The 26,477-nt window shown below is 39.0% G+C and overlaps 1 protein-coding gene across 1 annotated transcript; it reads right to left on the bottom strand.

The window, feature by feature from the left end:
• Positions 1-2,455: 2,455 nt before the first annotated feature.
• Positions 2,456-24,877, bottom strand: HYAL4 (hyaluronidase 4). The gene is made up of 4 exons (XM_043873389.1): positions 24,806-24,877; positions 12,431-13,431; positions 4,748-4,837; positions 2,456-3,179 (listed from the first exon to the last, which is right to left on the bottom strand). Exons 2-4 carry the CDS (start codon positions 13,382-13,384, stop codon positions 2,778-2,780), a joined length of 1,446 nt encoding a protein of 481 aa, XP_043729324.1. The 5' UTR covers positions 13,385-13,431; positions 24,806-24,877; the 3' UTR covers positions 2,456-2,777.
• Between the last annotated feature and the right edge of the window lie 1,600 nt (positions 24,878-26,477).

Below are 26,477 nucleotides of genomic sequence, written 5' to 3'. Positions count from 1 at the left end.
GATCGGTACTGGGTGTTCATTGGAAGGACTGATGTTGAAGATGAAACACCAATATTTTGGCCACCTGATGCGAAGAGCTGACTCATTTGAAAAGTCCCTGATGCTGGGAAAGATCGAGGGCAGGAGGAGAAGGGGACAACAGAGGATGAGATGGTTGGATGGCATCACCGACTCAGTGGACATGGGTTTGGGTGGACTCCGGGAGTTGGTGAGGGACAGGGAGGCCTGGTGTGCTGTGGTTCATGGGGTCGCAAAGAGTTGGACACAACTGAGTGACTGAATTGAACTGAACTGAATAAGGGGCTGATGCTGTTATATAGTTGAGTCCTGTCTGACTCTTTGCAACCCAAGGGACTGCAGCATGCCAGGCCTTCCTGTCCTTCACCAACTCCCAGAGATTGCTCAAACTCATGTCCATCGAGTCGGTGATGCCATCCAATCTCATCCTCTGTCGTTCCCTTCTCCTACTGCTTTCAATCTTGCCCAGCATCAGGGTCCTTTCTAGTGAGTCAGTTTTTTGCATCAGGTGGCCAAAGAATTGGAGCTTCAGCTTCAGTCTTTCCAGTGAATATTCAGGATTGATTTCTTTTAGGATTAACTGGTTTGATCTCCTTGCAGTCCAAGGGACTCTCGGGAATCTTCTCCAAAACCACAGTTCAAAAGCATCAGTTCTTTGGTGTTCAGTTTTTCTCTATGGTCCAACTTTCACATCCACACATGACTACTGGAAAAACCACAGCTTTGACTAGACGGACCTTTGTCGGCAAAGTAATGTCTCTGTTTTTTAATATGCTGTCTAGGTTTGTCACAACTTTTCTTCCAAGGAGCAAGCGTCTTTTAATGTCATGGCTACAGTCACCATCTGCAGTGATTTGGGAACCCAAGAAAATAAAGTCTGTCACTGTTTCCATTGTTTCCACATCTATTTGCCAGGAAGTGATGAAGGGAATAAATAGTAAAAGTTTGATATTTAAAAATAAAAATTTAAGGAAAATTGTTATATCCAGATGGAACCTTAAAATAATTGAAATAATATTTATTAAGACTATGAATTAGCATGAAAATTGTAATGTATAGATAAATGAAAAACATAAGATGCAAAGGTACACATGTATTTTTATTTACAATCACGTTTAAAAAAGCGTTTTTAGAAGAAAGGTTAGAAGGAAATATACCAAAAGTTACCAGTATATATTATAGTGATTATTGGTGATTTCCATTATTTCTTCTAGTTACAAATTTTCTATAAGGTTTCATATCTTTGGTATGAAAATTAAAAAATGAAAATTTTTAAAAAGTTAATACATGATGCTACCTGTCTTTAGTGGTATTATAAATTTTTTTGTTTTGATTTGATTGTATTTTACATTTAGAAATTAGACTTTCACAGTGTCACAATGTCAGTAACCCCTGATAAGCAGGGACCCAGAGTTGAAAAGGCACACCTGTATCATCCTTCATAGACAACAGAGGCAGAGGCGGAGGGTGAATCAACTCTCATGCCTTCCATAATAGCATCATATCTTCTTGAGTTTACCTTCCAAGTAGATCATCTCCAAAAGAAGGAAATCCTATCAACTGAAACAAGCCTTTCAAGAGAACACATGCATAAGTGATTATATATAGAACATAACATCAGAAAGACGAAATTGCCCAAGACTCTGCTTTTTCCAAAGTGTTTCCATTACTTTGGTGGTCAAGAAAGATAACTGAAGATCAGTAACATGGTATTAATAGCTGAAGTATGCATGAGATGTGTTATCCCATTTATTCCTCAGAACAATTCACTGAGTTAGGAATTATATTAACAAATTTCAGATGCAAAAGAATTATGAGTAACCTGCCCAGAGTTACAAGGCCAGAAGGATAGTGAAACAGTGATTCAAATCAAACTTACACTGATTCTAAAACCACTACTCTAAACTCATATATGGGGACCAAAATATTGAGTGTTTCTTAGTAGGATCCCTTCACAATTGCACTTCTGGGTCCCTTAAATGTTGTTTACTAAAGTATTTTTTAATTAATGATTTTGGGTTACTAGCACGGCTCCAGTTTCTACATCTAGAGCAATGTCAGCCTAGGCAAGCATGAATACTATCCTGAAGTCTTTCACTGTATCTACATGACCAGCGTCTGTGAGGGAGAGACTCATGGTGGGTGAGAGAGGCGCCATATTGGAATAGATGTCTTCACAAGGAGTTGACTACAGCTCCCCTTGCCTCAGTTCCCGTGCCCTTGTGAGAAGTTACATCAGCTACTGGTTCTGCATTCATCGAGCCCAGGCAAGAAGAAGAAGCCGGAAGAGGTTTGAACATAGGCTTGAACAGGAATTCTGCATTTGATCCTCTTCAATGGACCAGATGACCAGGTCACACCCTGAGGTGACCCCATTTGTTAAATCAGATAATTGCTTAGTAACATATACTTAAGTAAATTGCTAGCTGGAAAACCAGTCTTTGAACTCAATAATTTAGTATTTATGTGTATACTTTTATGTATCTATATTCATGTGAAGACTAAAATATATTAGTTCTAGGTTAAATACAGCTTAAACATTCCAGTAAGGAAGAAGAGTGCATTGATTTTACTCCTGGATCTGGCTTCTTAGCCAAATTGGAGCCAAAGGATGCAATGTTTCCTGTTTATATCAAGTGACACACGTGTCTACTTGTGCCTCTCAATGGATTTCATGTGAGAAAAAAACTGTTACAATTTCATCTCTTCTCTAAGTGATGACTCTAGAGGCCACACAATTCCCTTTAAGCTCAATTATCTCACCACTGACGGCTCTGATAACCTGTGGAAACCAGCAGACACAGAGTGAGTAGTGAGCCCGAAAAAGAGGAAGGCCCAGAGCAGCCAGCAGCCGTCTTCATTTCTCTGCAGTCAGCCCCGTGGTACCCCTGATAGCAATGACAGGAGAATCTCTCTGCCAGCACTGCCAGGTCTGCGTCAGACGCTCTGCCTCTCACAGTAAATTCTCCGTCCTCGGAGGCCTCGATGTGGTAACTCGCAGGGTTCAGGTGAAGGTAATCAGGCGTTTTCCACACCTTCCTTATGCATCTCCCGTTATTCCTGCAGACGTGAAGGCTGCACGCCTCAGCGGCTCTGGTCACATTGACTATGTAGCTCCCTAAGTCAGAACTCACAAACTGCTTCACCTTTGTACAGTTGCCCTAGAATTGTAGAAACAAATGGGATTTAGTGTTTTTTCTGGTACTGGTAGGGTTGGTGCATCTAGACCCACAAGGCAGCTCTTTGAACTTGATGGAAACTTAATGGCTTGGTTCCTGCCCGTGAAGTCTTAGGCTCAGGTGCTGTAACACAGGGGACCCAGACCTGAAAAAATGACAGATGGTCATGGCAGGAGATGGAGATTAGGTTACTGTAGGCTAACTGAGCTTGGAAATGGGCCCCAGCGTCAGCATACATGACCATGCCTTCTTAACAATTTACATCTTCTTCCTTCTAGATCCCAAGTTAATCAGTGTGAAAAAAAGAGGAACAAGCCGAAATTTAGAAATCATGCCAGAGTTCTGTCTTCTGGCCACCTCTCAGGTGTGTGTACCTTTCAGGGTTGTGTTAGAACCTGAATCCTCCTGTTCTACCAAATTATTGTTGGTTGTCAACCTGAGCCTTCCGGATTTTCCTGTTAGTTCTGCTCAAATATCTACTGCCCTGGGATCTAGCCACCTCTGCACAGTTCAAAGACAGGGATGTCTAGAAGGCTGACCAGGTCATTTGTGCATTCTTCCTATTGTGTGTTCTAAATGGAAGCCACCTGGTTGTGTACCCAGCTTCCTGATGACCATCTTTTCAGGAACCACATGGACTAGAGGAGAAATGTCACAGCTGGAGAGTCAGGTGGTGATCCTTTCAGAGTCTACCTAATTCTCATATGTGGACAGAGGAGACTTTAACTTTATATTGTCACAAATAGTTTCATGAGCAACAGCTCAGTAGCAACAACTTGAGCATGTGAAATTAAAAAAATATAAAATCACCATGAACTTGCAAAAATTCAATTTAACAAAATCATTGAGGAAATGAGTAGTATAATTCAAAGCAAAATGTATTACACTATAGAGATATGAACAGACAGCATCTGGACATACAGAAGAGATTGCAGTTAATGTGGATTGGAGAAAACTAGAAAGACAGAGTAGATAATATTTGAACTGGAAGAAATTTGAAAAAAACATAAACCTTACTTTAAATACTATTAATTTTCAGCTAATTTCTCCAAGGAAGAAAAATAAGTTCAGTGTAGATATTAAAAATTACTATCTGATTCCATTTTTCAAAATATGCTATCACACATTTTATATAATGGCTAAATGTAAGGGCTCTAGAGTTGTACCATTTGTGGTTAGTGGCAGCTTCACCATTAGCAAGCCTAAGTAGCTCTTATGCTAGTTAGATTTCCTTCCATTTCCTCATCTATAAACAAGGATGCTAGTCCCTAGCTCATAAGGGTTTTATGATCAGTGAGCAAATCCAAAACAAAAAAGCACTTAGTACAGTCCTAGCATATAGTAAATATTCAACAATGGTCAGTATTATGATTAATATCTTAGCAAAAGTTCACCTTTATTGCACTCCTTCTATGTATCAGGTGCTAAATTGGACCTTAATCATAAAACAGGCTTACTATGGGAGACCTGAGAGAACTGATTAAAATTTTATTGGAGAACAGAGCAAGAATTTAAATAATAGAAAATACACCACTAAGGTACTGTCTTACCTCAGATGAAGTCAAATTCATGTCTCCCCAAATAACAATGCCCGCAGCTCCCAAGGCAGCACTTTCTCCAATAGTACTGATTAGATCTTGCTAGATTGAAGACAGTAGAGTTCATTATTCATTTGAATATAAAACAACATGCCAAGAATTAGGATTGGAAGCTAAATTCAATAAAACAGGATGACCCTATTCTCCAACTTATTAGAGTAATGCAAATGTTATAAATAAATGAACCAGGGCTCAGAAATTATACTCTATAATCATACAGAAAACATATTAAATATATGTTTTTAAAACATATTTTGCCAAACGGGATGTTATTTTTAAGACAGCCTGTAAATAGCCATTAGAAGTTGTTTAATCAAATTACATGAGCAGAGGAACCTGGCGAGCTACAGTACATGGGGTCTCAAAGGCTTGAATACAACTGAGCAACTAGCACTTTCCATCGAAGTTGACCAGGGCATACACACACAAATCAGCAATAAGTATACGACCTGGAAACAGAGTCTAAAAGTTTTCCTTCTCTAAATATGAGGAATGCCTTGCAGTCATCTCAGCCAAGTTCCCTTTTCAGTTTGCAACTCTCCTGAAAACTTTGCTTCTGCAGTGGCTTGGGGTGGAGGCTGGGGAGGGATTTTTTTTTTTTTTTTCATTTTTATTTTCTATTGGAGGGGTTTTATGTCGTTTGGATTCCCTGTCTAGGCAAAGGAACACAGTGTTATAGATCCACAGGACCTGATTCAATCTGGTGATTATATTTGGTCCCTGAAACTACTTGTATTTAATTATTTGTACCTGATTAATGGGTTTATCTATGATTCATTCAGTCAGGGTAAGGCCACTGGGATTTTTCTCAATATGGTTAAGATAAATGAAAACTAAATTTCAGCACAGTTTTGGTTTTGTAATCCTAAAGGATTACTGTTTTAGTGTTTAAAGACTAACATGAATCTAGGTAATTTCAGAGGGAAATTAAAACTTCAATATGTACAGTTGGCTTCCTAAATTAAGTTTCTGCAGTTGATTTTCTAAATAAGTTTGCTATGTTATAATATATTCTCTCATTCTTTTGAATGCTAAGCATTAACCTTTTACTTCAAGGATTAATTTCCACCAGTTATGTGCTGGAAATATAATTGGGCAATCTGGTAGAAATTAAAAGCAGAACTTTTAAATGGTGTTTTATCTTGGGCATTTTATATTAATATCAATACTTGAGAGAGATGTCTCCTTACCCGCACTTTTATAGCCCACTAAATGAAAGATTTTACAATCTCAGTTTTCAAAAAATAAATTTTTTTCTGGACAGTTTTCTGGTAATTTTGGTTTAATTTGTTTTTAGGTTCACATCTCTTTCCATTTCCCAGGACCACGATGTCTGCTGAACAGATCAGAGATGACACGACAGGAAGGGGAGGAGTTTTTGTGAGGTTCAAATGAGATGGTATAAGTGAAATGGTTTTGAGAATTATCTGTGATATGAGAAATACTGGAAAGAGGAGGAGTAAAGGATGCAGAGCCCGGAATGAGGACTCTGCTGGGTCCAGGTCCATTGCCTCTTTTAACAAAGACATAAAGGAGGAGAGCTTCTCCCTCCACCCACATTGAAACTTTCCTGAATATGGAGATGTCATAGTCACACGACGTGATCAGAGGGGCAAAATCCCCTAACAGTCTCCCATGATTTCCTGTTATGTGTATGTTACACCTTAGCTCTCTCACAGTTCTTAGATATTCTGTTCTGCTGTGTTGTTTTTTTTTTCTTCAGTCTTTTCTCTCTCTGTTTTTTCAGCTTTGGAGGCTTCTACTGAGATATCTCCAAGGCCAGAGATTCTTTCTTCAGCTGTGTCTAGTTTAATAATAAAGCCATCCAAGATATCCTTCCTTTCTGTTACAGTGTTTTTAATTGATAGCATTTCTTTCTGCTTCTTTATTGGAACTTCCATCTCTCTGCTTACGTTGTCTGTTTTTGCATTCGTTCTGCTTCATCCATTAGAGCCCTTAGCATATTCATCATAATTGTTTTAAATTCGTCGTCTGATAATTCCAACATCCCCACTGTATCTGAGTCAAGTTCTAGTGTTTGCTCTGTCTCTGCAAGTTGTGTTTTTGCCTTTTAGTATGTCTTATAACTGTTTCCTTGATGGCTAGATATGATTTGATTTTTCTCGGTAAGTAGATAGCTCATACTGGGTAAAAGTGAAAGTGTTAATCACTCAGTTGTGTCTGATTCTTTGTGACACCATGGACTATAGCCTGCCAGGATCCTCTGTCCAGGGGGGTTCTCCAGGCAAGAATACTGGAGTGGGCTGCCATTTTCTTCTCCAGGGGATCTTCTCAACCCAGGGATCAAATCCAGATCTCCTGATTGCAGGTGGATTCTTTACCCTCTGAGTCAAAAGTAGCTGCTATAAATAGACCTTTAGTAATATGCCAGTAAGGTGTGGGCGTAATGGAAGACTTTACAGTCCTATGATTAGATCTCAGTCTTAGTGAGGTTTTGCCTCTGGACTGTGAACTTCACAACTGCTTCTCAGTTTTTGCCCCCGCTTCCTGTTAGGTGGGACAGGCTGGCTAGATGGGGCTAGAGATGGGTATGTTCCTTCTACCAAGTAGAAATCTAAAACCAGATGGAGTTGAGTATTTCCTTTTCTGCAAATCAGTTAGGTTCTGGTAAAACCTCAGCAATTTGGCTGTGGTTAAACAGTTTCTCCTGGGGGTGGACCTTGTGCAGAAGAACAGAATGCTCTGGAATACTCAAAATGGTTCTTTTTCTCCTTCACCTATTAGAGGCATGAGGGGAGGGTTTCTCCAATATTCACTGGAAGGACCTAGTGAGCTCCTGCAGGTGAAAGTGTGCCCCCCCAGTCCCCACGACTGGGTGCCCCTGGAGTCTTTAATCTCTCAGTCTTGCTGTTGCTGAGCCACCAGCAGTTTCCTAATTACAGTTCAGGTTTCCATACTCTGTCAGTGGTTCCCACAGAGGTTTCTGCTCAAGGGTTTCTGATCTGGTAAGCTGGATCTTTCTGCATTGACCTGTCTGTCTCTCCAGATTTGAAGGCAGCAATTTTCCCTATGTGTCCACACTCCTCTTATTATTCTAAGAAGAGTTGATTTTTTTTCGGTTTGTTTAGCCTTTTATTTATTAGGGCTGAGTGGCAACTTTCAAACTTCTTGCATGCTAAACTGGAAACAAGAAATTGTCCATGAATTCCTTTAGTTTAAGGCTTTTTTTTTTTTTTTTTTTTAAAGTGAAACTTAAACACCTAAGGCTTTGTCATCAGAGGGAGAGGGGAGACACAGAATTTACAATTCTTATTTATATGTTGTTGACCCATATCAGTAACTAGGGAAACTACAGATGTTCGTGATGAAAGCTACCCATTCTGAGGCTGATATCAGGAGGAAATGTTAGTTTCTTTCCAATGTGTCACTGAGAGTCATTATCAAAGAGAGTTTATTGGGAATGATTCAAAATGGCAAGTCTTCTAGCATGTTAACTGGAGGTAAGGAGTCATTAGTAGATATTTAGGCCAAATCCTCCTAGTGACCAAATTAGCTCATTGTCACCTAGTGGAGAGCAGGGTGCTGAATAATCACAGAACAGCTACGTTTAGGGGACCAGAAAAGCAAGGACACTACTCAGTGCTTGAAGTCACAAGTAAGATGTCTCTGGGAGTAAACTGGGACCACCTGAGACCTGGGCCACATGAGTGATGTCACACGAAAGAAGTAAATGAACAGCATGTGACATATTAGCAACACATCTTTCGGGCCCCAGCATGCTGTAGGGCTGCCATGCCCTACCCACGATTCTCTGCTCAAATCAAGGTTTTGGAAATAGAAAGCAGGGGCACACAGAGGGTTTATTTTTCACACTTGGGTTTTAGTCCCTGAAGTTTTACGACAGTGCATGTAAGGAAGGAGCCCACTGTGGGAAGCTGGAGCATCACTAATGAGCTCCCTTTTTGTGTTACCAGAGCGAATATTAATTACAGGGAAAAACACCTTTAAATCAATAACCAAGAAAATCCCTTTTGTTATTTTTTTTAAAGCACAGCATCAAGTGATATCAACATTGCATTTATATATGTGGTTTAGGCGATCTATTGTGCGAAATGAGGTTTTACAGCCCCCATATAATGGCTACTGACTGAAATTTCATTCTCACATATTCCTCTTTCAAGTTCAAGGCTCTGATACTTATTAGAAAGTGAGCAGCTACACTATATACATTTTTCTAATGCTTTAAATTTTCGTTTTTATCTTCTTACTTTTCATAATGTTTCTCCTAGGTAGGTAAGGCAGGTAATATCGTGCCATTTTGTAGATTAAGCAGTGAGGCACTGAGGTCTGGAGAGAGAAGAGATTTGCTACTTATTGATAAATTGTTTTTCTAATCCTAATTATATTTGTGTACACATGCACACACATACTATAAAATACAGATACCTTCAGAAAGTCAGAAATGGACGTCATTACTAGTATTTATAATTTGGTATAAGTGAATATCAGACTTTTCAAAATTTATGGGCAGATTTTTATGGAAGATGGAATGAAGTGGTGGGTTGATGGTTTCAAACATGAGGAAATGCCTTGCCATCCAGAACATTTACAGAATGATACCATGGGATTCACAAAGAAAATTGTTTCAGGGTGAGGCTCTAACTGCTCTTCCTTATTCCCTTTGAACAGTGCGTCTCTGAGGCTGTAGTTATTCAAGAAGGAGCTTACCATCAGCTTGCAGAATGCACAGAATGTACCAGTTGTTTAAACTAATCTTTTAAAATGAACACTTTGTCCTTTAAAGTTTATTATTTCTTCCAAAACTTAATGTGTTGTCACTAAAGAAAGGAACTTGCTTGATTGAAAAGGGAAAGAAGTTTCAAGGAAGGTGTTGTTTAGCTTTCAATTCTAGAACTTTTCCTATCATTCTCAATCAGTTGTTGCTGATTGTTCTAGGTAGCATGACGATCAGTTTACAAGAGAGAATTTTTTTCCTTACTCATCTCATCAACAGTGTCAGAGGCATAGTGCTTACCAAATCCTGATGATTCGTGTCATTTTGCTTTCTGAGAAGTAAGCTCTACTCTCTGTCTGCTCCATAGATACCTACTGGTCATGGTAGAGCCCTCGCTAGGGTGTTTTCTGAATCTCTTCCTTTGGATGCTTAATACCAGAACATCTTTACAGTTTAATACATGCTGGTGAATTGAAACTCATAATGGTGGAAAACTCAGCAGTGGCCACAGGACTGGAAAAGGTCAGTTTTCATTCCAGTCCCAAAGAAAGGCAATGCCAAAGAATGCTCAAACTACCACACAATTGCACTCATCTCACACGCTAGTAAAGTAATGCTTAAAATTCTCCAAGCCAGGCTTCAGCAATACATGAACTGTGAACTTCCAGATGTTCAAGTTGGTTTTAGAAAAGGCAGAGGAACCAGAGATCAAATTGCCAACATCCACTGGATCATCGAAAAAGCAAGAGAGTTCCAGAAAAACATCTATTTCTGCTTTATTGACTTTGCCAAAGCCTTTGGCTGTGTAGATCACAATAAACTGTTGAAAATTCTGAAAGAGATAGGAATACCAGACCACCTGACCTGCCTCTTGAGAAACCTGTATGCAGGTCAGGAAGCAACAGTTAGAACTGGACATGGAACAACAGACTGGTTCCAAATAGGAAAAGGAGTATGTTAAGCCTGTATATTGTCACTCTGCTTATTTAACTTATATGCAGAGTACATCATGAGAAACGCTGGGTTGGAGGAAGCACAATCTGGAATCAAGATTGCTGGGAGAAATATCAATGACCTCAGATATGCAGATGACACCACCCTTATGGCAGAAAGTGAGGAAGATCTAAAGAGCCTCTTGATGAAAGTGAAAGAGGAGAGTGAAAAAGTTGGCTTAAAGCTCAGCATTCAGAAAACTAAGATCATGGCATCCGGTCCCATCACTTCATGGCAGATAGATGGGGGAACAGTGGAAACAGTGGCTGGCTTTATTTTTCTGGGCTCCAAAATCACTGCAGATGGTGATTGCAGCCATGAAATTAAAAGACGCTTACTCCTTGGAAGGAAATTTATGACCAACCTAGACAGCATATTAAAAAGCAGAGACATTACTTTGCCAACAAAGGTCCATCTAGTCAAGGCTATTTTTTTTCCAGTAGTCATGTATGGATGTGAGAGTTGGACTATAAAGAAGGCTGAGTGCTGAAGAATTGTTGCTTTTAAACTGTGGTGTTGGAGAAGACTCTTGAGAGTCTCTTGGACTGTAAGGCGATCCAACCAGTCCCTCCTAAAGGAGATCAGTCCTGAATATTCACTGGAAGGACTGATGTTGAAGCTGAAACTCCAATACTTTGGCCACCTGATGCGAAGAGCTGACTCATTTGAAAGGACCCTGGTGCTGGGAAAGATTGGGGGCAGGAGGAGAAGGGGATGACGGAGGATGAGATGGCTAGATGGCATCATTGACTCAATGGACATGAGTTAGGGTAAACTCCGGGAGTTGGTGATGGATAGGGAGGCCTGGTGTGCTGCGGTTCATGGGGTCGCAAAGAGACAGACATGACTGAGTGACTGAACTGAACTGAACTGAACTGAACTGAATGGTGGAGAAAAAAGAAAAATGATCCACCCCTAGTGTACAGCAATATCTAAAGACACCTCTATGATGCAAACGTGAAGGTGAACCAAGCTCAAGCCTCCTCATCATAAAAAGTTTATGCCTGGAGAAGTTTACTCTTTTGCCTGGAGAATCCCATGGACAGAGAAGCCTGGCAGGCTACAGTCCATAGAGTTGCAAAGAGTCAGACAGGACTGAAGCGACTGAAGTTTAGCTAGCTTCATCTATCTTAAAAGTGACACAGTTTGTGTGAGGTCTTTGGCTATATATATGACTTGAGTAGAATAAATAGAACAAAACTTCTATTTGTAAGTTTTATCCTAGAGTTATGAAACTATCTACTAGTAATGAATTTATTATTGAACTCAGAAATTTATACCACTCTTGGAAACTTTCCATGAGTTGTAGTCATAGACTCAAGAATAAACCAGATGGTTAAATCTATACAGCTACCTACTTTTAGCAGATTCATAATTCCCTTATACCCTTAAAAATTATTTTTAATTTTATTTGTGGATAAAAACATAAAATTTACTATCTTAGTTATTTCTAAGTATATTCATGTTGTTGTGCCTCCCTTATGCCTTTTATCAAGCCTGCTATTGTGCATTAAAAAGAAAATACTTTTCTTCTCTTAAGATTTTTAATGATGTCAGCAGCAGAAATGCCTACAATTCTGCTTCCACACATATGAGCAGACTATTCCATTTTACAGTGTCCTCTCTGATTTTCCAACCTGTTCACCCCCAACCATCTCAATAACCTTTGCAAGAGAACAGTCAAAGTTGGGGAGCAGAAGTAGTTACTGACATTGTACTTTAACCCCCTTCCCTACATACTTTGTTCCTTGAAAGACTAATAATAAATAAGATAATCCAAATTCAGTCTGTATATATGGAGGATCTGAGTGGATGACTACTCAAAAGAGGAATTATGCTTCTAATGGACTCCTATTTGAGAATCCTTCAAAGAACATAATTAACAAAGCAATGTCTCTTTCAGAAATAAGAAGAAATCTCCTTATCTTTGGCAAAAGGCATCTTACCTTAGAAAGAAAAAGTAAAGGTTGGTCTCTGTAGCCTAGCCTTGTGTAGACAAACACAGGCAAAGCATAATCACGGGATGTCATGGTAGAGATCCTCATAGATTCATGCACCCGAAATTGCGAGAACCGCAAAACGTTTACGCTGTCTCCGAGAGAGCTCCTGACAGCAATAGAAGGATATAAAGCAGCGCTGCTGTTCCACAGCCAAGAGAGCTCATTGTTCCTCAAAACTTCTTCTTCCGGGCATGACCCAGTATAGTTTGGGCCATAAACATTATAATTGTGGCAATCAGGATATAAATAGTACCCCCAAAGGCCTTTGGGTCTGCTCTTAATCCCCAATTCAATGGTTTCCTTCATGAAAGCTTTTGCACTTTCTTCAAAGGTTGCTTTGGCTAAATATTCAATATCAGCAGCTGATACATTCTCTTGCATTTCAGAAATAAGCTTTCTTGACTTCTGTCTGTAGATGTCTTTTGTGTTCCAGTTCCTGGCCCACTGGGGTCGCCAGTATTCCCAGTCTATAACAGCAAGTCCACTGAAATCTTCAGAAGGGATGTAATAACTGATATCTTGGTCAGCTTTTTCCAGATGTACCTGCAAACTTATGTTCTGCGGGAGACCTCCATTAATGGGAACTCCCTGGGGTGTATACCATGGATAGTATCCCAACCTGTTGACATAAAATATAGTGACGTTTTGCCCCCTGGCCCTGGCCAGTGGACTTCCAATCACCTGAAACATTTTCAAATTCAGCCTTATATTATATTTTATCAAACACTGATCTGTTGGAGCATTCCAGGCAGCTATAAAGGGCTTTCTTTGATAAACGGGAAGTCGGGCAGGTTTCAGGGAAGAAATAGACTTCAGAATGAAAAGTATGAATAGCCATGATATGAGATGTATTGGTTGAACAACATAAAACCTTAGCTGTCCTTCAGATAATGGTTTCATGATGAGATAAAAATCTTATCTTCTACTTTAGTATCACTCTGGGAGACCTGTGGAGAGATTTAATTTTCTGTTAGTGATCATTTTGAGGAAAAAGACTTAAACACATTAGCTGGTTATTATAGTTTTTATATATTTATATCCAAGTGCATTTTATTTAAAGGCCTTAAAGATCCCTATAAATAAATTGAGACACAAAAGTGATTACAGTGACCCAGTTTCTATTGAAGGGCAAGCAATGCAATTCAACAAACATTCATGGAGCATCAGATGCTGTGTCCAGAATAAAAAATGACTAAAACGTGGTCCTTGTCTTCAAAAAAATCTTATGATCAAATAAAGATGTAAAATAGTATTCACTACCGTTTTGAAAAATCTATCAAATCTCAGGTTCTGTTCTTAGGTCTTGAAGAAGTATTTATTTAATCTTATAATACCTTTCATTATTTCATTCAATAAGCCAAATGTCTGGTGGCTTTGCTGGCCTTTCTTGCAGCTGGGGTGCTGACATGTGACTGTGGCCAGGTCACTTATATTTATCCTACTTTAGACTTTGAATTGAGATCTTGGGAATATCAAAGGGGCTAAAAGATGTTGCCAGTGATAACAGAAATTCCTGTGTCCAGGAGTGGACACTTGGGGCATCCAGAATCTGATATCCACGGTGTGAACGTTAGGTGGCAGCACGGTGCTCACGGAAGAGTGCCTTTCCGCCCAGGTCTGAGAGGTTTTGTTTTGGTTGCTTCCAAGCAGGAACTCAGACAAAAATGCTTTCCAAGGAAACTGTGGCTTGTATTTCTCACAGCAAAGCTGATCACCGTGGGCCGCATGTTGTATGTAATTATCATTTTTAACCACCAGGTGTCACCAGCCAAACCTTATAAGATTTCTCAGACCCATGACACTGAGGTAAGCAAAAATTGTAAGACTTAATTCAAAGGCATTTAAGAAGTCTTAAGTTAATGAATGAGCTTCCCTGGTGGTTCAGACGGTAAAGAATCCGCCTGCAATGCAAGAGACAAGGATTTGATCCCTGAGTTGGGAAGATCCCCTGGAGGAGGGCATGGCAACCCACTCCAATATACTTGCCTGGAGAATCCCCAGGCACAGAGGAGCCTGGCGGGATATGGTCCGTGGGGTCGCAAAGAATCGGACACGACTGGACCACGAAGCACAGCACAGCACAAGTTAATGAACATGCACGAAATATCAGTTTTTAAGAGCTATGGAGGTAGGTATTTTCCTCACCCATTCATTGAATAAATATCTGTATTCCTCTTCACTGCAAAGATGAGTGAGATTACTTAGTAACATGAAATATACTGAAGGTATAAATTATGGTTGGAAGAGAACAATATTTTCAAGGGAGTGTAATTTTATGAGTACAATAAGAATTGTAGTCTTTAAAACTGCCCCTTATCGTTGAAATTTTTATTATATTTTGCCTTAGGATAACAAAAAATGAATGCACCTAAGGTGGTACATTAATAGGAAAAAAACTTTTTCTCTCAGTTTATGTTAGAGAAGTTTACATATGTATACAGAAAAAATAATCTATTCTCCCAGAATGCTTTCGGCTTTTGCATTTATTCAAAACATCACTTTCCACTGATTATTGTTCCCTCTTTGGTCAACTGCCTCATCACTGTCACACTACGGTCTTCATTCATTTACTACAAAGTTACCAAGTGGTTCTTGCCTCCTATCCTTTGTTCATTGTTCATGAACGTTGTTCATCTTTTTATTCCAGTTAATGGGAGGTGCACATTCCATGGCAGCCGGCTGGCAAACCTCCTGATAAAATGTGCAGGTGGAAGCGAATACAGGCAAAATGAATAAGGAAAATTCACTGCCTATGTCTTCTGTTTGCTGTTTGTCTTGGGTTTCTGCTTCCCACACAGGCAGGTCACGGCACTGGTGTCCTCTCAGTCACTCTCCTAATAACCATGGCTTGCTGAGAGGAGACTCCCTCACTGGGCGCCTCCAGACACTTTTTCCTATTCCCTGCCCGCATTGTGCAATCATTATCTCTGTGCTTCTCCCACCCTCCTTCCTTCACAGGCGACTGTCTCCAGGCCCGCCCTTTGCTTCAGAATCTCCCTAGACCACTTCCCCTCACCCCACTCAGGCCGTCAGAATCCTAACTGCCCAGTTCTACCTGTATCTTGACTAGTCGTCAGAGCATAGCAATCTGTGAATTATCCACACTTAACCGTGAGTCACCAGGAACACCTTCCTTGGTTTTTTTTTCCCTTCCTCCCTCTCACAATCTGTCCAGGAAGTTTTACTCCTTTAAAGAAATCTCTAAGTGGTGACAGTTTAGGAAGAGCTGGCAGGATATTAGGAGTGGGAATGCAAGAGTAGTTCAACCTGGATTCTTCCCCCAAATTTTATCAACCAGTTTTTTCTTTTTTAGGTTTGTTCTGGAGCATGTATTAAAGACAAACTCCTTTCCTCCAACTGGGAAGCTTCAATGAAGACACTTTGAAGGGCCCTGGATAAATGATTCCCAGTAAAGTGACATGTACATGAAAGCCACAGGGTAAAGAGAAGTAGTTTTCTCCTCAGAACCTCCTCTGGTAGAAGGAAGTCACAGTGATGAACGCTTAGCTGCCACTGCTTTGACCTTCGCTTCACAGTTCTGACCCTCTTCATCCACTGAGAGGAGAGTGTGATTCCAGAAACAAGAAGGTGGGGACAGTTTACCATCAAGCAGGCTTCAGACTTCATCTCGGTAAGCCTACCCTGTCCTGACTGTGAAGGATGGTGAGGAAGGAGAGGGGCCCCCTTGGGGGAGAAGGCCCGTCATCAGTTCAGTTCAGTTCAGTCACTCAGTCGTGTCCAACTCTTCGCAAACCCATGGACTGCAGCACACCAGGCCTCCCTGTCCATCACCAACTCCTGGAGCTTGCTCAAACTCATGTCCATTGAGTCAGTGATGCCATCCAACCATCTCATCTGTCGTCCCCTTCTCCTCCCGCCTTCAATCTTTCCCAGCATCAGGGGCTTTTCCAAGGCCTGTCATGTACAGACGCAAGAGTCTGAAGAGAAGTCTCTCTGCTCTGCTTATCCCTATGTCCCTTCTCACGCCTTCCTCCCCCAAAGTTAACTTGCTTGTGATACATTTTTAAAAAAGCATTCCCCCAACCACCGCTGATTTCAGAAGTTGTCAGCACTCACAACTAGGCCTTGCTGTTCTCCTACTAGTCATAAACAGTCTCACAGACTGCAAACCTCCAACATGTTTACTCTCTCACCACAATAAAATGAGACGAAGCAAGGCCACTTTTTCACTGTGTCTACGCAGAGATAAAAACCAGGAACCCGGGGCTACCCTCAGAACATCAAACAACTCTCTCTTGCTAAATGGATGACTTCTGTTCTTTATTCAACATAGAAGTGTCCCTGTGTCCTGACCACATCCAATCCAGTGTAAATCCCTGCTTTCTCAGACCCTCTGCCAAATCACCCAACTCAGCCTAACCTCGGTCTGACACCCTCTCACTGAGACACTCCAGCTCCCATGGGTGCATCTTCCTTTGCTGCCACGTGTCATCACCCAACTCACGGAACGACAGGTGTGTTCCTGGTGATCTTTGGGGCCCTGGCACCTGCGTGAAAGCAGAGTATTTAGTGTTCAGGAAATGTGTATCAAGCACCTTCTGTATACCAGATTCCCATTCTAAGTACTAGGAATACAGTAATGAGCAAAACAGACAAAAGCCCTCTGCCTTCACAGAGCTTAAATCCTTGCAAGGGAGACAGACAATATGCAAGGTGAGCAAATAAATATACAGTTCATTGGAAAGCCTTAATAGCAAAGAAAAGAATTAAGGAAGGATTCTTTTTAAATGGGAATGCCTCAGCAATCTGAAAAGAAGTGATGTGAAAAGAAGATAGAGTGTAAGCTTGGCGGATGTCTGGGGAAGTATGGGAGCAAAGCAGATACAAAGGCCCTGAGGCAGACGCATGCCTGCTGTGTTTCAGGGACTTCAAAGATCCCAGGGACTAAGGACAAGGGGCAGAGAGATAAGAGAAGGGTCTTGCAGGACCTTGTCGAGGCTCTGGCCATCAGTCTCATCGAGGCTCAGTCCCATCAGAGATGGGAAGGAATTACAGAGTCTGGAGAGAAGAATGACTTGGGTTTAACCAGATTTCTCAGGCTGCTGTGTTGAGGCCAGCCTGAAAGGGAAAGGGCACCGGAAAGAAGAGGCAGGAAGCCTGGGAAGAGGCTCTTGTCAATCCAGGACAGAGATGAGAGTGGCACGATCCAGTTATTTGGAAGAACTTCACAGTATTTTTAACGATCGCCAACACAGAAAAATAATAATAGTATACATCCATAAATTAATCCTGCTAGTTTTAATTTTGATTGCCACTCTAAATTTCTGTTATACACTCAGGGTAGTTTTTTTCTTCCATAGAACATGGTGATTCATACTAATCCATAAGATTAGAGGAAATACTCTGGGAAGTATTCTCTTAAAATATACACATACATCTCAATATTAATGTATTAGTGAAAGGAATTAATTTCCCTAATCTACAACTCTTCTGTTTCTTTTTTTTTTTTTCATGCTATTGGTATTTGTTTTCAAAATCTTTAAGACTCCAAGTGCCTGCCCCCAAATCCACAGGGTTTAAACAGATATCCTGAAGTTTCCCATTCTTATTGGAAATTTTAAAATGCAGTGTTTTACTTCCAAACCTTTGAGCAAAGTATTTCCCGAGTGATATTTTGTTTCTAGTAATAAATATATATGCTAAATGTTTATCAGAATGGAAAACAGAGCAGAGCTGCTGAGATCAAATCAACTCTGTGGAAGTAATTGTTAACCTGCTAATTAGAGAAAAAGCCAATAATAGGCTCCCATTTTTTTTCCTCTGAAGGATATTATTGCCTTAGTCTGTTAAACACTGTCTTATCCTGATGGTTCTTAAGTTATTCTCTCATGAAATATCAATATTGTAAAAGCTAGACCCAATTGTTCCAGCAGAAGAAAATATATATTGTAATGGATAGAGATTTTCCCATACATTTTTCTTAACAACTTGATGCATATAAGTTTATAGTATAATCTACTATATGATAAGATTGCTGTAAGTTTCACAATTCATCATTGAAAGTGAAGTCGCTCAGCTGTGTCCGACTCTTTGCAACCCGATGGACTGTAGCCCACCAGGCTCTTCCGTCCATGGGATTCTCCAGGCGAGAATACTGGAGTGGGTTGCCATTTCCTTCTCCAAGGGGATCTTCCTGACCCAGGGATCAAACCCAGGTCTCCCGCATTGCAGGCAGACGCTTTAACCTCTGAGGCACCAGGGAAGCCCAATTCATCATTAGGTACTGAATTTTATTATAACTCTACATCATGACTGAAGAACATGTGTGTTCCTCCATCTGCACAAATTTTAGAACTACTGGACTATCCTGATTGTTCAAAACTGCTTCCCTTCCTAAAAATGAACTAAAGTTTTGTAAGTTTATGAAAATGCCTTTTTCAGTGTTATTTGTGCTAACAGGAAATTCACTCTTCAGTGGGAAAGGCCACATTTTTTATGAAGCAGAAACATTTTACAACCTGAAAGAGTAATTGTCTTTACATAAGCATATACACTTAGTCATTGTCAAAAAGTGTTACTTCTCCTTCAGAACTTGAAATTTCTTGCAGTCAAGATCAACAGCTTTCTTGGGAAAGCACACAAAATCTTAGGACCACATTTTGAATAACATATTCCCTCTGTCAAGTCATTTTTAACTAAGCTCCTTAAAATAACATTAAGTTGATTTAAATCCTCAGTTTTCTACTCAAAGTTTTTGAACTATAAAGCAATTTAGTGGCCTATGAAATGTTACTAAGATTGTTTTCAATGTCCATGGTCAAGATTATAACTTAAAACACCCAATTACCCCCAAATATTTTGCAAGTCATTGACCAGAGAGCTGGAATACAGGCAGAACAAGCAACAGAAACAAGGAACAAGAGGCTGAGGCCAAACCTCGGGTCCAGGGACTGTGAGGATATTTAAATAGGAGTTTGATCTAGGTTCTGAATGTCAGATACCAGATACCAGATCTGAATGTCAGGGTACACACTGGAGTGGCAGGACAGGCATGTGGAAGGACAAAGGTTGTGGCCAGGTCATATTGTTTTGTTTTAGGTAAGCATGACTTAATTTCAATTTCTGCCTTTCTCTTGGAATGGCTTGGAATCTAGGGTTGGCCTGGTTTTGCTCATAGCACCCATTTCTCTGTACAAGCATACATATCTTAGCAAGGTAGGAAATTTGAGCAAGGTGAAATGTGCAGGCACTGGCTCCAAACTGTTTGTAATGAAGAAACAGGAGACTGGAAATTTCTATCTGAGTTACAAATGCACAAAAACTTTCCCAAGAAATTATACTTCTTCGTTATTCACTGCAGCATTGCCCATCATTTGCAATTTGGAAAAAAATGTCCATCATCAGGGGACTGGTTAAATAAACCATGGCTTTCCACACAATGAAATACTATGCAGCTGAAACAAAGAATGAGGTTTCTTCTCCTTATCAATAAGGATATTCACCAGGTTTCATAATTATTCATTAAGGTATATATTTGTTTTATGTATATGTCTTACAATATACTTAAATTTTTTTAAAAGGTAGATATGCATATAATGCTGCCATTATTTTTCTGAGAAAATGATATATACATGTATATATAAGTACGTGTAGGCCATGGTGTCCGAAGGTAAAGAATCTGCCTGCAATTGAGCCCCTGGAGAAGAGAATGGCTACCCACTTCAGTATCCTTGCCTGGAGAATTCCATGGGCAGAGTAATCTGATGGCCTGCAATCCATGGGATCACAAATTACTGAATGACTAACACTTGATATATGTAATGTGTATGTGTAGATATGTGATATATGTACTATGGAGTATCTCTGGAAGAATACTCAATTATATTGGTTGCCTCCAGGAAAAAGACCTTGTGGCTGAAGGAGAGAAATGGGCAGAGGTGGGATGCAATTTTGGTGGGAAGGAAACTTCTGTTTGGATTTTGTACTGTGTTGATTTAGCAGCTATTCAAAACCATTATTCAAATTAAAAAAAGAATAAAATTCTTTGAAAAAGAAAGAAGTGTTACATTAATACTGACTATAAGGAATTAGGCAGAACTTGATAAAAAAAGGTAACATCTGAGTTGATTTTACTACAAAGATCATTTTTTTTGAAGTTATTTGAAAAAATGTTAGGTTTTTCTGCAATATGGCAAGAAAAAGCCCTTTTCAGTAAATAAGAGGGGCTTTTTTTATAGTTGTAGTAAATAGTATCAGCCGTGTAAGTTAAGTTACCACTCTATTCTGACACATGAATATTAAAAGCTAATTTTAGGTTAAATATTTCTGGTAATGGAAAACTAACAGTAGACAGACCTGAAAAAAATTGATTAGTGTTATTACTTTCTACAAAAGGCAATGCACAGTACCACTATATCATTTATTACAAGTGAGAAAATATGCTGTAGAGTAATAGGCCTTCCCTGATTGTAAACAATGCAAAGCTCTAGTCAGAATGATAGAAATATTCAGAGAGACTGGATATGAAAATGATGCTTGGAGTGTTCTTTTTATTTCCTTGCCTATGCTTTAATTTTGGTGATTTACCCAACTAACTTTAAATAACACAGGAAATTGGATTTTATTTATTCAACTTCAGATCATTTTTTTCTCGTGTTTTTTTAAGCACTTCAGTCCTGCTGTATTTTGTCCAATTGTACCTTTTTGACAGAAATTGGCTTCTGACCTTTTTTAAAAAAAATTCTTCAGTTTTTATGGCATTATTTTTATTTTTTATTCTTCCGCATGCCTCTCTACCATAAATCCTTTCCCAAACCGTATTTCTTTCCTTGAGTTCTGCCCAACTACCCTGGCGTGTTTACAACACAAAATAAGGAAATCTCAGCGCAATGTAACAGAAGTCAGGATGGAGCAGAGGTTAAAATCTTAGATTCCAGGACCAGTTACCGTCAGTCCACTAGGAAAAGTTTCACTATCTCACCTATTCAATTTTTATTTATTTCATTTTAATATGCCTTCACAGTGTATCACAGTACTGTATTTCCAGCAGGGCAGGGACAAGAGTATGATAAATAATGATAGTATTTTATATATCTAAATATAGTACTGATATCTATCCTCTGTTTCTCAGCTTTTGAAATTTATTCTTGTGAACATAAACTCTAATTTTTAAATATATGAATATGGAATGGAATCTAGCCCATCACCCTTTCCTCCACGCCTCTTTGCAACTTTATAGCCTTCTGGTTGACATTTTCACACGGGACAGACTTTCTAACCAAGATGGCAATCCCTCTGAATTGAACTGCTCTCTGGACATCTCACCACTATGGCCTGAATTCCTGATACTCAGTCGATACATACCTGAATGCCCTTTGGCATTGCAGCTATCATCCTTGTCAACCTTCAGTAAACTTGCCTATAAACTGTCAAACCCATTACAGTTAAGCTTTCTGAAAAGACTGTGGTACAGAAAAAAGTAAACATTGGAGAAACTATGTTGGCATGTATTCTTCACTTTTCAGGTTTGGATCATACATGCTTAGCTACCTAGATATTTCATATCTCCTTTTAAGGCTCCAGGCTTCCACTTCAGGTACACCTGCTGGATGAAAGATAAAGTTCTTAACATTGCAACTGAATGTGCCAGTCAGCCTGAGCTCCATCAGATTTTAATAAGAAATAGTATTTACAATTGTGAAATTGCAGAAATTATGCTTTTTAAAAAAATTACAATAAACCGTTGAAACACCAAATATAGTAACTAATTAGTCATTAATTTGTATGACTTTGAAAAAGATCATTATAGAACTAATTCTCTACTGTGGTTGCCCATTCACATGATAGAAATGTGTTGCACTTTAATATTAGTAAAGAAAGTTGAGTTTATACATTAATTATAGTAGTATATACTAACCATAAATATGAAGTAAATGCTTTTTTATATGATGAATTTGTAGTTCCTTAAAAAGTTTATTTGTTAAAGACCATTAATTGTATGCAATTACACAAACCATACGGGCTTCCCCAGTGGCTCAGAGGGAAAGAATCTCCCTGCAGTATAGGAGATGAGGGTTCAATCCCTGGGTGGGGAAGATCCCCTGGAGGCAGGCATGGCTATCCACTCCAGTATTCTTACCTGCAGAATCCCATGGATAGAGGAGCCTGTTGGGCTCCAGTCCTTTGGGTCACAAAGAGTCGGACACGACTATAGTGACAGCATGCACACACATGCTTAACATAAACCATATAACTTGAAAATATTTTGAAATACATTTTAGTTTCCAAATGTAACCTTGAGAGAATTTCCTAATACTATAAGGAAATTTGGAAATATTCCAGTCTTAGGATCTGGGTTGCACTAAGGCTGCAACGAGTTTATTCTGGAATGCCTACGACAAAGGCAGAGTAATTTCAGCCTAGGATTACAGCCAATTCTTAAACCACCCAATATAATGCATCTAGGAAATGGTGGTCCTTGAAAATTGGAACTTTTTTTTTAATATACTTGATGAGAGGGAACTCAATCAAGGATTTATTGATTTGGATCTATTATGAACATTGGACCAATGCTTAGGTGAAAAACTTCAGTCTGTGAGAAAGACTACTGAAAATTGTTCCTGTTAGAAATTCATAGCATCTGCAATTCTATTATATGTAGAAAAATTCAAGGAATGTGCTTAAGGAGACTAGGTTCAACAAACTAGTAATTATAGATGATTATGTAAGTATAATAACTATAAATCTAATTACTGAATTTGCTAAAGTTTTTCACAAAAAAAGAATCAGGTTCCCATGGAAGTTTATTGCTAAGAAAATATGGTATATGTTATGATTCTCAAAAACATTATAAAAGACATTAACCCTGAATCTCTAAACATGAAGTTTTTTTTATAGCTTGCTGTTTTTTAAATATTTTTGACATTCTCTGCTTAACATCTTTCCAACTCTTTGCTCCTGATTCTATTTAAACATTAAGAATATGTGGATAAAGCACCTGCCTGAAATGCAGGAGATCCGGGTTCGATCCCTGGGTCAAGAAGATCCTCTAGAGTAGGAAATGGCAGCCCACTCCAGTCCTCTTGCCTGGAAAATCACATGGACGGAAGAGTCTGGTGGGCTACAGTCCATGGGGTCACAAAGAGTCGAACACAACTGAGCAATTTCACTTTCTTTTCACTTTCTTTTCTAACAAGGAACCTACTTTCTGTCATCAGACTGAATTCTAATTTATAGATGAGGCTGAAATAAATCATGTGACTAAACTCTGAAGTATTTTTACAATATAAGTATTTATTAGTAGCATGAATATCTTACCAATGGTTCTAGATAGAAGTTCATTGTTCAGGAGCTGGCAATGAAGGATTAGAGAGGTCATATTTAACTCCATTTGTCTTTCTCATATTGTTTTGGTACTTGTTCTTTCTTTCCTGGAAAATATAAATCTATCTATCTTTGTGTATGTATACATTTACATCCTCTTCTCAATTACTGATTTCCTTATATGAAGTGCCTGTTGATTTTTATCTCTAAATATTCAGTCCCTTTATTAGTATTTGGAAAGAAAATTTAAAGCCTATTTTTATTCTTCCAAAATAACCATCTTCTGTACCATTTTAAATGCCATATGTTTCCTAAAAACTGCAATATGTGTTCCAAATAACAGTTCTGTAATACTATCCAATACAGTAGGTATGATAACTATGTAACATATCTTTTAAAGTACACTTTTATTAACAATCATGCAAAAATAAAATCTTTATCAAATATAGATTTGATACTCTATACAAATTTATACTCTAAAAAAAACATTTAGGTATATAAAGTTAGTTTGAGGAATTCTTCACAGCTACTTGTTATAAAAAGTATTAACATTGTGGCTCTCTCATAAAGCCATATGTTCTATGTCTTATATAAGTTAGTTTGCTAACCTGCTTCAGAGAATACATTCTGATGCTATTGTAAGTGAAGTACTAGGTTATGATAACCCAACATAGTGCAAAAAGATGCTTTTCAGAGAAATTGTGCATGTAGAAAAGAAATAAAACAAATTTTGAATAGTTATTAATGTGAAAATAATCCTCAAATACAAATTTGTAGCAAATTAAAAAAATGAACTGGAGTTTAAATTCTATGTATCAGTGACAAATGTATTTTTTACAATGTTAGGTTCAGAATAGCAAGTTCACGTTCTGAAAGATACTGAATTTGGAAAGTAAACAAAAATAAGTTAGGCTGTAAAAGAAATTGGGGTATACCAAAAAATGAAACAAAAGTAGTTTTCTTTTAAACTCCTCTGAAAGCGTGTTTCTAAAAACAGTCTAAAAATTTTTCAAACTAAACAAAAAAGTATATTTTTACCTTTGCGTTTGTTTGCTGCCAGTCCTTTAGTCACCTGATGCAGAGCAGAGATTCAGTGGCAAAAGGATGCCCTGTGGCTGTTCAGAGAAACATGTCATTACAGAGGTGACTCAGTCCTCCAAGTTAAACTGGAGGCTGGCATTACATCCCTTTATAACCAAAGTCAGACTCTCTTAAAAGCACATAGATATAAGTGACCACTGCTTTCTGAAAGTACCCAATTTAAATTCACTGACTGAAGAGGTTGAAAGAAAACTGATTGATACTTTAGTTGGAAAATGAAGAGGTAAAAAGCTGTAAGCTGGAAAGATTTCCAAATGTGCTATCCTTGATGATCCTGGAGGAAGAAATGGCAACCCACTCCAGTATTCTTGCCTGGAAAATCCCATGGATGGAGGAACCTGGTAGGCCACAGTCCATGGGGTTGCAAAGAGTCAGACACGACTGAGCGACTTCACTTATCCTTGGTGATAATGGAATGACAACCTCTTAGTGGGGCCTTAGTTATCATCCTGAGTAAATACACTAATTTATCAGAACCAGTGGTTCAAGATGAACTGGAAACATGTGCTTACTGTGTTAACTGCAGTAGACGTCCTTAGAAAAAGTACAGTTAAAGCTGAAAATAAGAAGGGGTGACATAACTCAAAGATTGAAAACAGAAGGAATTGAATCCGAAATTTTTTAACAGTAGAAATTTACTTTAGAGGTGTGAATGCCACTTCCACTGGGGAGAGACTCCTTAGACGCAGAGACAACAGATCCACAAAACCTAAGTGCGTGGAAGACCAATTGTCTGAGCAATCAACTAAAATACTGCCCATCAGACCACTCAGCTTCCCAGAGTACATAGGACAAGTAAGAGAGACATGTGACCCCAGGACATTTAAACATAGCAAAACATCTTCCCAGGGAGGGTTCGGAGGGGCTGTGGGGCCAAATACAAGAGCAGTGCTAAACTGGATATAGCTGGATCTCCCCAGCAGGCAAGGAGGGGAGCAAAAGGGAAAAGCTGCTCAGTCCTTGAGGGAATTATACTGCTCTCCCAGACAGTTTTCTCCTTACTTTGATAATTGTGAGGGTTCCTAGCAACCTGCCTGTTTTCTGCTCACTTGCTCCAGATAGAATCTTACTTGTCAACATATCTCAGCCCCTTTCAGAGTCTACAGCCCATTCTCCCTTTCAACATAAGAGTCCTACTGAGTAAATATATATCCAAACAAATGCAGGAGGTTAGCGGGGATTGGGGAGATCCTTAATGACTGTTTTCAATCACTCTGTTTCTTCATAGCTATAAACGGATAGCCAAGGATCACATTACACACACAAGAAAAGAATTCTTTGGGATTAAAAACATGAGTATCAGAACATGGTGAAGACTGAAGTAGTATTCTAGAAGAAAAAGTGGGCAAATCTATGATACAAAGCGAAAAAAGACAAAGGCTTAGAATACATGAGAGAAAAGCAACACGAAGTATAGATCTAAAAGGACAAAGACGTATCTGATAGTAACTTCTTTTTTTTTTTTTTTAACAGCTTCAGAAGCTTTTATTTTATTATTATTTTTTTTATTAGTTGGAGGCTAATTACTTCACAACTTTTCAGTGGGTTTTGTCATACACTGATATGAATCAGCCATAGATTTACACGTATTCCCCATCCCGATCCCCCC

The sequence above is a fragment of the Cervus elaphus genome, chromosome 18 (assembly GCF_910594005.1).
Source record: "Cervus elaphus chromosome 18, mCerEla1.1, whole genome shotgun sequence".
Classification (NCBI taxonomy): domain Eukaryota; kingdom Metazoa; phylum Chordata; class Mammalia; order Artiodactyla; family Cervidae; genus Cervus; species Cervus elaphus.
Note: the sequence above shows the minus strand (reverse complement) of the source record. Positions and strands in the feature narration are given on the sequence as shown.